We start from the raw sequence: 13,838 nt of genomic DNA, 5'->3' as shown, positions 1-13,838 counted from the left end.
TCTCACTGCCTCCCCGTTTCCAGTTTCAGAAAAATACAAAAAAAAAAAATTTCATTACAAAAGTATAGCATAGTTGTTAAGCATATGAAATTTAAAAAAATGAAAAGTCTTTACCCAACCCTCCCCCCATAAATTCACTCCCAAATCTATTCCCTAAATAATCACCAGTAATGTTGGTATTTAGCTTTCCAGGTATTCTTTCTTTTTTTTAAACAGAATGATGCCATTCTATTTTTGTACCTAAGGATACCTAATACAGCCCTGAAATAAACATTTACTTCCTACTACCTAAGAAGGAAACTTCAAATCTGACAAACAAAATCCTATAAGAATTTTGGCATGAAATGATCACCCAGAGACCCTAAACACTTCAGATCATTTCTGATTTGCAATGCCCAAGCAAACACTGGCATGCTATACAATGCAACAAAGCAATTAAGAACGTAAGCTGGACTTGTCAGGTTTTATACCATCAAGCAGTTCAGAAATAAAGAAGTTAACAAACATATGTCTCATACTCACCAAGTAGTGGAAAAGAGCATAAATATTATCCCAACATCTGTTTATCATGTGCTATCTTCCAGGCATTGTACCATATGTATCATCTCATTTAATGCTCACAACCATTTAAAAAGGTCATTAATCCCATTTTACAGATGAGAAGACTGAGGTTCAGTAATTTGTCCATCATTACCCAGCCAAGCCTATAAGCAGTGGGATAAGCAGACCACTTTCTCGGGCACTATGTGAATATTGTCCACATTCCCAAGCCCAAGCTGTGCTCTTTGCACTAACCCCTGGTTAATTATGGTTAACTACTGGTGCTTCTGTTTTAACCACGGTCAGGTGGAGAGCATAAGACATTGATGGGGGTACAAGGACCTGAGACCAGCCCAACTGGAGAAAGGCTACTGTAATTTCCCAGAGATCAACCAGCTCACTGGATTCCTTCTCCCCTGAAATTGTCACTCCCATGGAGTAATTAGAGGTAGGTGAGACACTCCTAAACTGTGATCTTGACAGACACTAAAAAGTCAGGATACCTGGAACAGTGAAAAATCCCATCCAGAAGTTTGTTGGACAAAACTTACCAGTGAGTTATTTTCTTACTTATTCATTTATTAATACTCTACTGATTTTCAAAATAAATTGAGACAGCTTAGAACAAAAAACTTAATCAATAAAACAATCATTAATGATAACATCTAACATTTTTTTAGTTTTGACCACATACTAAGCAATCCTCTAAGAAATTAGTAAGTAATATTGTTTTAAGCTTCAAAGCAACCTTTTGAGATAGGCACTACTTTTATTGTCCGACATTTTACAAATAGATAAAAACACCCACAGAAAAGTTCATTCATTCCTCCACATTGGTTACAGAGCTAGTAAGTGGTGTAACCAGGTTTTAAATCCAATAATCTGATTCCATGGAGATGTTCACCACTATGCTACAGTGACTCCCCAAAACAAGTGGGAGAAAGCCAGAGCAAAGTAAGATCCCAGGATCACATTGCAAAGCAGTATATGATTACCTAACCACTGTGTTGTACATCTGAAACTACTATAAAATAATATTGAATGTAAACCTTAATTGAAAAATAGTTTTTTTAAAAGAAGACTCCAGCCTGACCAGACAGTGGCGCAGTGGATACAGTATTGACCTAGAATGCTGAGGACCCAGGTACAAAACCCCAATGTCACTGGTTTGAGCCCAGGCTCACCAGCTTGAGTGTAGGGTCACTGGCTTGAGCATAGGTTCATAGACATGACCCCATGGTCACTGGCTTGAAGCACCAGGATGCTGGCTTGAGCAAGGGGTCACTGGCTTAGCTGGAGGCCAAGGGTCAAGGCACATATGAGAATGCAATCAATGAACAGCTAAGGTGCCACAACTATGAATTGATGTTTTTCATCTCTCTCTGTCCCTGTCCATCTATCTGTATCTGTCTCTTTCTTTCTCTCTCTCTATCTCTCATAAATATATATATATGTGTGTGTGTGTGTGTATATATATAAATGGTCTCATAATATTTTATTAGGCCTCAGACGATTAAAAACATACCAAATCATTATAGTGTTTTCAAACCCACATTGGCTCTCTTAGCACCTCTTTCCACCATCATTAAATAAAAATAATTTTCTCAATGATCTTCTTGGGAATGATGAAAAGGCTGGAGAAAAATGAAGCCCTGCTAATTGTTGGTGTTCAGTGTATTAGCGTGTTCAAGAGTCTGGGTTAGAGGGGCACACAAGCTCTAGGTTATATTCTGTCCTGCCAACTTCGTATTTTAATTTTCCTTCCCAAGGTCATATCGAATTGCTTTCTTAAAAAAAAGAAAAAAAAATCTTCCCTACACTACAAGCAGAGATGCAGGCCAGTGTATTTTAGAAAGTTTGGTGGCAGCCTCATCAGAAGTCACAGGTAACAGCAAACCAAGACCAAGCAGTAAACTTCCTAAAGCCAGTTGAATGACAGCTCTGAAATCAGTGATGAGCTTCATGAAGATGGAGACCAAAACTTATATATCTGGGTGCCCCCCCATAACAACACCCTGGGGAGAAATACTGTCTTAGTTGCAATCTTCACGTTTGTATGTCAGAACGACAAGTCCCAAAAACATTGGTGCCAATGTTTACAGATAAGTAGAGTGAGGCCTGGAGAAAGGAAGTAAATTGCCCAAGGTGGGTCACAAAGCTGAGCTGAGACTAACTAACCTAAACGGGAAGTGAGCTATTCTTTAAGTAAGGTAAGAAAACTCCAGCTGGGCTGTGCGCAAAAAACAGCAGATCGTTTAAGGGAGCAAGATTGTAACTCCAATCCAGATGACCTGCCAAGGGTTTTCACGGACCTCCTTTGTAAGTAGAAAAGGGAAACAAATGTTTTAAGAACCCCATGCAAAATAAATGAGCAACTATTCAAGTGGAAAAGACAAAATATCTCAGGGAGAGCAACAAAGCCCTGCATGACATGTTGAAAACTTCAGAAAAGCTGGAAGAAATGTTAGACTAAATATTTTATGGGTATTTTCCAGCCGATTTAAATTTCTATTTAGACTAAAGACAATCTTTTTTCTTTTTAATATAACAGAAATATAACATTCTAGCATTTCCCCAAGATACCTGGATGCCTAGTGTGGACCAGTCACTGTGCTAGGGCACAAGCTCAGAAAAGTAAAGGCAAAGAAAAGGTGAGTCAACCTCCTGATGATACACACACACCTTCATTCAAACCCTCGTAATGTTAAATAGCTCAGAGCATTCCAGTGAAAATGTCCAAATCGCAAATGTTATTTCTCATCTCAATGCACAATCAAATCAATGGATGAACTGGTCAGTGTATTAGTACATCTGAGCACCTGTTACCTGACCAATCCCTGCCTTTGAGAAATGAATGACGCAGTAGAGAGGTAGCGAGAGAACAACAATAATAAAGGTGGTACGGTTTGAGTAAATGCCAAGTGATTAGGGGCATCGAGTGTGGGAGGAGGCACAGTCGGTTTGGACTGGGAGAAACAGAAGAGGTTTCCTAGATGCAGAGAAGCTTGAACTGGCTCTGAGGCATTTGCTGAGCAGAGCATGTGGGTGTCCCTGCTCTGAGAAACCGTGACAGTTGTGGCACCCAGCTGGAATGGCTCTAAAGGTGCTCAGGTGACAGTGAGCCAACTTGCGTGCCTGCAGCAAAGGTTTCAGGTAGGAAGCCCATGTGGGCATTCAAGGTTCAGGAGTGGAATCTTCTGGTTACAAATGGAGACTAAGCTAAAATTCCTTGTCAGTCATTTTCCAAGAAATCTGAGCCAAAATATACTTCCATCTGCATGACAGGAAACAGAATCCACAGAGTTAGTTCTCTGCAGATTGTTTAATACAACACGTCACACCAGCAAAACAGAGCCAAAGGTACAACACGTTTGAAGAAAAATAAATTACAAGAAGAAGAGTAAAAGGAATATTTGAAATGAATACATAGTTATAACTCAGAAAAAAAATTTTAACAAAGAAAAACCTGTTCACCTTAAAACTTTTCCTTAAAATCATGTTAGCGGCCCTGGCCAGTTGGCTCAGTGGTAAAGCATCAGCCTGGCGTGCAGGAGTCCCAGGTTCGATTCCCGGCCAGGGCACACAGGAGAAGCGCTCATCTGCTTCTCCACCCCTCCCCCTCTCCTTCCTCTCTGTCTCTCTCTTCCCCTCCCACAGCCAAGGCTCCATTGGAGCAAAACTGGCCCGGGTGCTGAGGATGGCTCTGTGGCCTCTGCCTCAGGCGCTGGAATGGCTCTGGTTGCAACAGAGAGATGCCCCAGAATGGCAGAGCATCGCCCCCTGGTGGGCATGCCGGATGGGTCCCGGTCGGGCGCATGCGGGAGTCTGTCTGACTGTCTCACCCCGTTTCCAGCTTCAGAAAAATACAAAAAAAAAAAAAAAAATCATGTTAGCAATGTCTCACAATCAAGCATATGTTCTGACTTAAAGAAAGTATAAAAGTCTTAAAAATAGTTTAGCGTGAACCATTTACAAGAATTTCTTTCTCTTTTTCTTCTTTATTTTTTTTTTAGAAATCTTATCATAGGTAATTGAGTGACACTACTGGATATACTCGCAAAGTGGTGTCCTACTTTTTTTTTTTTCTTTGTATTTTTCTGAAGCTGGAAACGGGGAGAGACAGCCCAATCGGGATCCACCCGGTACTCCCACCAGGGGCGACGCTCTGCCCACCAGGGGGCGATGCTCTGCCCCTCCGAGGTGTCACTCTGCCACGACCAGAGCCACTCTAGTGCCTGGGGCAGAGGCCAAGGAGCCATCCCCAGCGCCCAGGCCATCTTTGCTCCAATGGAGCCTTGGCTGTGGGTGGGGAAGAGAGAGACAGAGAGGAAGGGGGGAGTGGAGAAGCAAATGGGTGCTTCTCCTATGTGCCCTGGCCGGGAATCGAACCCGGGTACCCTGCACGCCAGGCCGACGCTCTACCGCTGAGCCAACCAGCCAGGGTGGTGTCCTACTTTTATACTACAACCCAAGTAGTCTAAAGAGATCTTGTCATCTTGTTAGTGTTTCTAAATTTGAGAGAGAGAGAGAGAGAGAGAGAGAGAGAGAGAGAGAGAGAGAGTATGTGTGTGTGTGTGTGTGTGTGTGTGTGTGTGTTGGGGGAAGGCGGTCCTACTATTTTTTAAAAACACCTAAATAGGCCCTGGCCGGCTGGCTCAGCAGCAGAGAGTCGGACCGTCGTGTGGAAGTCCTGGGTTCGATTCCCGGCCAGGGCACACAGGAGAAGCGCCCATCTGCTTCTCCACCCTTCCTCCTCTTCTTCCTCTCTGTCTCTCTCTTCCCCTCCCACAGCCAAGGCTCCACTGGAGCAAAGTTGCCCGGGCGCTGAGGATGGCTCCATGGCCTCTGCCTCAGGCACTAGAATGGTTCTGGTTGCAACAGAGCAACGCCCCAGATGGGCAGAGCATCGCCCCCTGGTGGGCATGCCGGGTGGATCCTGGTCGGGCGCATGCGGGAGTCTATCTGCCACCCCCCCTCACCCTTCTCACTTCAGAAAAATACAAAAAATAAAAATATAAACACCTAAATAAAACAATTCCAAAAAAAATTAATTTTGTGACTTGGACATGTCTTGTGTTCAATTTTGCTAGGATTGACAGAAACGGTCTAACCTCCTTTCTCTCTTGACTACACAATTGTAGTCCAAGAGGTTTAGTCTTACTCTGAAAGACTCATGTTAGACACTGGAAGGGTCTCAAAGAGAATGAGCACCAGGCCTTGAATAGACAAGAAAGACGGTGACCTTTTGCCCCATCTGCTGGAAGCACATCCCCCACAGCGGAACGGGAGAAAGTCGGTGTGCATTCAGGTGCTGCAGAGTACCTGCCTCTTGATTTCTCCCACATGCTGTTCCCGACACAGCTTAAACCGCACATGATTTGAATAGTATTAGGGAGTGAGAGTTAAATACAGTTCCTGGAACCAAGTGCTCCACTGTCCTTAAGTCCTTTGTTCCCTGTATTGTTGGGGTCGCGCACATGCAGCCCCCTTTCCACCAGCAACAGGAGAGACCACGGAGTTTGCAGGAGCGGAACAGTCCCGAGTAAGCCTATTTCCCAGCTGAATGTAAAGGGGCAGTGGAGTGAGGAGAGGGGAGGAAGCTAGAAATGTTCAAGAAGTATTTCCGCATGGAGACAAACCATATAGTATAAAGCAAACTGAACTAAGGAGGTCAGGAGACTCTGCCAAGATTCACTGTGTGACATTTGGCAAATACCTTAACGTCTCTGTTGTTACCCATAAAATGTGGGCGAGGCGACCTGCCACGACCCATGAGAGGCCCTGAAAATCGAAGTTCAAATTGAGGTTGAAATAACTCTGCAAATCTGACGTGCTCCACAGACGCAGGGTATTCCTTCAAACTGTGTTTGGAACCGCAGCCATGCATCTGTTTTGTGAAACATGCACATTTTTTTGGTGTTTGCAGTGGCTTTTTTATTGAATTTGTCGGGGTGACGCTGGTTAACATAACGATAACAGGTTTCAGGTACCCAATTTTACAACACACCTCTCTACACCCTATTGTGTGTTCACACCCCCTTTTACTCTCCCTGGCAGAAGTCATTAGCGACTTTCTTATTTTCTGTCTATTTTCTTGACTGCTAGTTTTTTCGAGTCCACGAGCGATACTCACATGTGTACGTGTGGCGGCTGGAAGCGGCTCTGGTTGATGTTGTAGTGCGTGAACGCCTGGGTCGGGTTAGAGCTGTACTCATCCACTGTTATGGTGACTTTGCCTTGAGAAGGAATCCCATGTGCCATCCTTCCTCCCTATAGGCAGGAGCACTTCACAGCTTTCCAGAGCCAAGGATGGGAGCAGGCATGGTGCGTTTCAGCCAACCGCTGAACCCAAGGGTCTACTCATCAACACTGCTGTGCGTTTCTGAGGGGGTAAAATATAAAATGAGAAGAAAAAAAAAGAGGGTGTGCAAAGAGATGTCAAATGTGACACCTGGACATGAAATTGGATCGGGGAAAAAAAAAATCACATTGTGTTGCTGCCTCCTGGATACAACCTTTCCCAACTCTCTATCCTGCAAGCACCTCAGAGTGGACGTTACACTCCACATGACACTGCTGGCTGCTAGCAAATCATTTCAACGGCATTCAAACTAAGATTTCCTCTTTAATTATAATTATGGCACTTAATGTGAATTACAGAAGGGCCATATCCACAGTTGCCATGGCATCTAACTATAAATGGTCTGTGCTCGAAGTGGGAGACTCTTCCAAACCTTCCCTGCTAATTGGAATATTTGGTCTATACAAAGTTGGTATCATATCATAATTTGAAATCTCGATGCTTAACGCAGCCATAAAATGCAATGACAAATGTAAGTTTAAAATGCTGTACTCACAACAGTACCTGTGTGGACCTGTATTACACATACCACATATGCACACGTTACACACAATTTTTTTTCTTTCACAAGCAGCTCCCAAAATACATAGGTGCTCGGTGCCTAGTATACATATGCATTCCATTGCAGCAAAGAACTTCAGGGAGGCAAATCCTTCATATTTAACGTAAAATAATTTCTCTAAACACTGCAGTCACTTGAGGGAAATCTTGGACCACCACCCTGGATGCATTCATTACTGCCCCTTTCCCAGCCGGGAGCGAGCAGTAAACAAGGGCAGCCATTACGTAGATGGCCTGCCTCGTTCTTGCTGGATGCTGCATGATTCTCAGTAGTTGGTTTCATACTTTTCTAAGTTGCCACTAGTTTTGAATCTTCTCTTAAATGTCAATATAGGATTTGCTGCCCTGGGTTCGGAAAGGAGGATGTTTACTTTTACAGCAGGTGTGCAAAGACTGAAGAAAGCACATGCTTGCGTGGAAGCATTCGCAATTGATCAGTGCAGTAGGAAGCAGCAGCGGCCAGCACAGTCCTCGGGTAACCCTTGGGTAACCCACGCTCGTACTTTAAGTGCTTTACATCAGAATACGTTTGCCATGCGCACCATTAAGCACCGGAGTCTTAGCTGCTATCTCAAATAAGAATATTTAGAAGAGTCAGATTAAATTTAAATTTGGCATGAAACACCTTCAATATCAAGCAAAAGGCAGATGGCCTGCTATAGGCCATTTGTTTTATTATTTTACAACCCGGGGCTTGTGTAGCCCTCCATATGCTAGCTGGGCTAAGAAATTCCACAGCGTTCTAGTCAAATCATTGCCCTGCTCATCTTCGCCATGCAAGCTGAACAACACCCACCTTGCCTTCGCTCCTAACGTGCAAAGGCACTGCCAAGCGATGAATCCCTGGTACGCTGGCATTTTAAGCGGTGCCACTTTGGGTTCTCTTTCTTCTTCCTGACTCCATGGGAGGTATCAGTCCTTTAAGCGCCAGTTGAGAGACAACCAGGCCAGCAGGATTAACAAAATTAAAATCTGTCCCTGTTCTTCTGATGTAAGATATCTATAAGAACTGCTTACAAATCATAATGTGGCAGTTTTCATACCAAGTTTGCAGCTGTTTCCTTCATTTCCCCCACAATTATATTTTACTGTTATTTTGCATCACAGTAAAACACAACACCTGCTTCAAATTGCAGTCCTGTTCTAAGTACTGTAATTCTCTTTTGAGACACAAAGTACCGAGACACTACTGAAGCGCAACACTGCCTAATTGCGCCATGCTGAAAAGTAAATACAAATGAAAACATCTTCCTGTTATAGAAATGACTGTCATTAAAAAGAATGTTAGCCATCAAAGCACAGAGAAAACACACACACACATTTTCAGACTGTAAGAACTTAAAAGTGTTCGCACAAATTAGAGAGTGATGTAAAAATTGCATGGCAATTCTTATGTTCCTGCCATCAATGTCTATTGTGTGAAAAAGAGCACGTTAAGAAGCAAAGGAAACAAATATTCATGTCTAGACCATTGTGACCTCTCAATAACAATCTCTGCACCCGGTGCCAGAAGTAGTTAAATGTTTCTGGAGCAAACTCACTAATTAAACCAAAAATGGCCTAGAAATAAAATATACATAACCATTATGTAAATATCTAGGCAATGACTTATAGGGAGTTAGCATTAGAACCTGCCACTGGAAGCCTAGAAGAAACCGGAACTTAGAAGGTGATCAAGTCACACTTGTAAACGGTCCACTCTACCCGAAAGTCAACGTGGGATTGCCTTTTCTATCAAGTGAACATCTGTGCCTCTCAGCACCTTTGCCCCAGCAGGACAAACAGAACATCTTTTCATCAGCAAGCACAGGTCCCTGTAACTCGGAAGGGCTAACTGGGGGGCTGGCACCTCATATGAATTCATCTTAACCATGTTCTCTTTTAAGTGTTTTATCAAAACAGTGCACCTGCAGCGTCTATCTTCTTTAATCTGGAGTCCTTTGAAGGAAATGTCAGACTGAGGCAGAGAGCTTCAAAACTTTCATAGGAACCTTTATAGACAAATCAAGAAAAGGCTTATATATATTTTAAATGCTATGTTTACCCCCACTCACATCACTAAATGAACATATCTTAAGACTTTAAACATCAACACATGGGATTTTTTTTTTTTTTGTAAACTCCGGGATGGCACAATGGTCTCCTCCCTTTACCTGAGAAATATGTTAAAAGCTTGAAACGACAGAACAATACACTGCCTGGGACTACAAGGAAGACGCATCACCTTGCTTCACATATTTAGTCAGGAAAACTTTCCAAATGTTCAGATTTTGGAGCATCTCATCCTCATCACACATTACTTTTTACATAACAGTATTTAAAGAGAACGGTATTCTTTTGAATTTTTTTTTTTTTCATTTTGTACTTCAACACATTTGCTCCACAAAACAAAGAAACACAGTAGTAAATGCCAGGAATTCTCAAGAAAAATAAAAAAGGGACTGACACTGGCAAACATTCCTGCTGGTGCTAATTTGACTTTCTCTTTTGGAAACAAAATCATGTGAGCACATTTTTGCATTTCCTAGACAGCAATCATATCTCCTGTCCCTGAAGCTGTGCAACTTGCAATCCACCCCCTCCCCCCCAGGAATCTAGTTGGAAAACATTTTAAAGTCTGCCGGCAATGAAAGGATTAAAAGCTGAAGAATTAAATAACTGTCTCCACCTCCTAGACATCAGAAGTCCAATTTACCAAAAGTTTCAAAGCAACAATTCATGACCTCTCTCTCGGGCACCGCACGGCAGAGCCTATGAGAAAGGAGCCCGTGATTTCAACGTTTAAACAAGGATGCTCATTTTATTCACTTGCCCTAAGAGCATAGCCCGACCGACCGCCTTGGCCAGATGTTGGAATCCGCCCGCTCCAACTCCGCCAAATTCTCTCCTCCCTCTGCTACACAGATCGAGTTATCTATCACTCAACTCACGCCCTGCTCTTTTATGCCCACCTCAAGTTCCTCATCCCTGCATCCCAGAGGGATGCTCACAAGCCTTCCCGGCGGCTACTCCGCCAGGATTTTGGGAGGGATGTTCAAAGTTCCACGTGCCTATGTCCACAGAGCGCCCTCCCTTCCGCTGCACTTACACCTGAACTTGTCTCCAGCACTGCGGACAGCCGGCTGGCACATTCTTTCGGAGAGGAAGGGCAGGACTTTTCTCCTGCGCCTCTGGCTACGCGTGCAGTCTATATATGGTGGGGCGGGGGGCGCAGAATTCTCTACTTTGGATTGGTGTGTTTGTTTTAAATCGGGGGAATGGTAGGGGGAGGCTTCACCAACTACACATACACACATACATACACACACGCGCGCGCGCGCGCGCTCGCCCTGCCCTCCCGGCTCCCGGCCGGCTCTTCTGGGTTACAGCTCCCCCTTCCTTCCTGGAGCACCAGCTCGCCTTACTCGCTGAGTCCCCGGTTGCCACTGCCTTCGCCTCTGCTGCCGCCGCCGCCGCCGCTGCTGCCACTGCTGACGCTGGCGTTCGCGGCCCCGGGCTCCGCTGGGCGCCTTTCTTTCTCTTCCTCTCCCCTAGCCCCAGATTGATTGATGACCATCGGCGGCCAATGGCTCTGACACCGCGCCATCCTCGCTGAGGCATCAGAGCCCCACACCCCCGACGTCAGTCTCCCGGGCGCGTTGGCATCCCCGAACCCTCAGAACGGAGCCCGCGCCCGGAGCCGCTGCCGTCGCCTCCCCGCTCTCCGCCCCGGAGCAGCCGGGCTGCTCCCTCCGAGCGGCTGAGAAAGGAAGGGAGGGAGCCAGCGAGCGTTGGAAGGGGGTGTGGAGGCCACGGATCCCACCCCCGCCCCTTTGGAAATCTTTTCTTTCACTTAAAGTTTTGTTTGTTTTTTCCATCCTGACCTGTTTGTGTTTGTTTGCAGCATCTCAAACCAATTAAACCTTTTCCATGACCCGAATTTGCACATAATTTGGGGTGTGTTGGGGAGGGGGAGGTAAATATGTATAAATTACCCCACTGGGGCATCCTTAATTTCTTTTCTTGCTGGTGGTTTATAAACCCCTCCCCAATCTCCAAGGGAAAAAAATGCCCCCTTCACCTCCTAGGCCGCAAAACCCCGGAATTCAAAAGCTTTACAAAGATAACCCTGTTCCGTGTAAATAGCAAAGAAACTCCTGCCTCTCTCCAAAAGAAATCGGGCGGCAACGGTTACTTTTTCTCACCACTCGCCCCCTAGCCACCCAGCCCGAGTCACTGGCTCGCTCCGCTGGCTGCGATCGCGAAGACCCGAGGCAGCAGGGGAGAGCGAGATCGGGGCTCGGGCACAAGGTGAGAGAATGCCCCGCGCGAGAGCGACGCGCGCGCGGGCGGCCCCGGGGGCGGCAGTGGAGCGCAGCCCAAGCACAAAGCTGCGCGGCGCCTTCCCGGCCACCGCACCTCGCTCGGGCCGCCGCCGGCGCCCCGGGCTCAGGCCAACACAATGCACCCGGGCCTAGGCCGGGGCGGCTCGAACACACAACCCCAAGACTTTCTAGTAAACAGCTCGCCGTGCCCTCGTCCCCACCCCCATCGCAAACGCCTGGCTTTTGCCGCGGCCCCTCACCGACAACCTCTCCTCCCCTCCTAAGAAATCCCGGTGCAGGAGGGGGCGGGGGCGTGGGGACCCCGAGAGGTCGGGGGCCGAGGACTGGGGGGAGGGGAGAAGAGCAGAGGGGCAAGATGGGGAGTGGGAAGGAAGACAGCTCCTAAAAAAGAATTCGCTTTCTCCCCGGGGTAGAAAATAAGCCCTCCTCGGGTTCCGAATTGTCCGGGAAGCGCCGGCTCCTGCGAATGTCAGGGGCACCGGGGCAGCCGCGGTCCGCAGCCTCCGAGCCCCCCGCACGCGCCTCTGACAAGGCACCTCTCACCCGGGCTCTGCTTTGTGTGTGCATTTTTTTCCCCTTCCTCTCGCGCTCGGCACCGGGCGCCCGGCTGCCTCCTCCCCCTCCCCCGCCCTCCGCCTCCCTTCCCGGGGCGGATTACCTTTCCCGGGCTGCGCTCCGGGTCCGGTAGATGCCTTCAGCGCCCGGCGAGCAGGCGATCCATCCCAGAGCTGCAGGAGCCGGCGGGAGGCGCGCGGGGGGCGCGCTAGGGGCGCGCGGGGGCGGCGAGGGGCGCGGGCGGGCCAGAACCTTCGACCTCCCGGGTCCCGCCGCGGGCTGGGGCCGGGGGCCGGGGGGCGCGGCGCGAAAGGGAGGCGGGGGGAGAAAGGACGGGAGCAGCCTCGATCTGGGGAGAGAGCGAGCGAGGGGGCGAGAAGAGAGAGCGAGGGCGCGGCGAGCCGGAGGGAGCGGTGCAGTGACAGGGACTGCCACTGGGGTCAAAGGAGCACAGCTCCAGGAAGCAGGGCGGCCGAGGCGCCGCTCCGTGCGCGCTCCCCTTCGGGACCCCGCGGCCCCGCGAGCCCCTCCTTCAGCCCCGGCCCACTCGAACCCCCGCCAGCACCCCGAGGACCCGGGGTTGCAGGAGGAGGAGGGAACTGAGGGCGAGGCCGGTAGCCTGCTGGTACTCCCGGGTCAAGCAAGCGGCAGGAAGCTGAGCTGCAAGTTCATCATCATGAGTGTGATCAGCGTAAAAAAATTATAGGGGATCGGGGAGGGGGTGCTACGGAACCCCAGGACAAAAAAAGGAGTTTTCCCTCCAAATGGGAGTCTTTTGCTAAGAGAACACCCAGGCCTCCCACCAACCGACCTGCCAGGCGCTGTCTGGAGTCCTGGCACAGCTCCAGGACGCAGAGCTCACCGCTGGGGCAAGACGAGAGGCTTGGACACTGCGCTCAGTCCAAAGAAGACGACCTTGGGTCCCCTCCCATCTGCTGAGCTTAGGCTTTCCTGGGGGAGAGATATGCTCTCGGATTTTTTTCTCAAGCCTTTCAACTCGCCGAACCACACGTACATGCACACACCCCTTTCTGTGCAATGTTGTTCCTGAGAGAGAAAAGGCCAATCCAACTGATAATTTTTTTTTTCACCTCCGTGAATTAAGGCAGGTTCAGGATAGGGAGTTGAGGAGAGGCAGACTCGAAATGTTTTCATTTTTGTCTTTGGGGTACATATTCCCCAAAAGATAAGCCCTTCAAAAACATTTTATAAATCAAAGTTCGTCCCCTTTTTTTTCTACTACTTTGCATAATGGGGGGAAATTAGTTTTCAGAATTGTATACAAACAACATAAGGAAAGGGAAAGCCGCCGACGCTAGAAGCAGGAGACTAGGAAGAGAAGGCTTTTAGAAAACTTGGTTGGCAAGGCTGTCTGTGAGAGATGAGGTGGCCCTGTGATGTTATGCCATTGTCAGAGCTGGAGGATTTGGACTGCGACCAGATCTAATTCCTTTCCAGGAGTCAGACTCCAAGATCTAGCCCTTCTCCAAAGGAAA

At 47.5% G+C, this 13,838-nt stretch overlaps 1 protein-coding gene across 6 annotated transcripts in view; it reads right to left on the bottom strand.

Moving 5' to 3' along the window:
- The window catches only part of MPPED2 (metallophosphoesterase domain containing 2), a 168,529-nt gene extending 155,270 nt beyond the window's left edge, over positions 1-13,259 (bottom strand). The window contains exons 1-2 of one of the 6 annotated variants that reach the window (XM_066363988.1): positions 13,154-13,259; positions 6,674-6,922 (exon numbers count right to left, since the gene is read on the bottom strand). In XM_066363988.1, the coding sequence (XP_066220085.1) occupies positions 6,674-6,801 (128 nt within the window). In that variant the 5' untranslated portion in view covers positions 6,802-6,922; positions 13,154-13,259. Of the gene's footprint in view, positions 1-6,673; positions 6,923-8,258; positions 8,391-10,550; positions 10,571-10,866; positions 11,213-12,330; positions 12,384-12,445; positions 12,916-13,153 lie in introns of those variants that run through there. The other 5 variants (XM_066363978.1, XM_066363998.1, XM_066364006.1 and 2 more) reach the window with 5 other exon arrangements.
- Positions 13,260-13,838: the final 579 nt, after the last annotated feature.

Source organism: Saccopteryx leptura, chromosome 1 (assembly GCF_036850995.1).
Source record: "Saccopteryx leptura isolate mSacLep1 chromosome 1, mSacLep1_pri_phased_curated, whole genome shotgun sequence".
Lineage (NCBI taxonomy): Eukaryota > Metazoa > Chordata > Mammalia > Chiroptera > Emballonuridae > Saccopteryx > Saccopteryx leptura.
The sequence above is the reverse complement of the archived record's forward strand: the minus strand, read 5'-3'. Positions and strand labels throughout refer to the sequence as shown.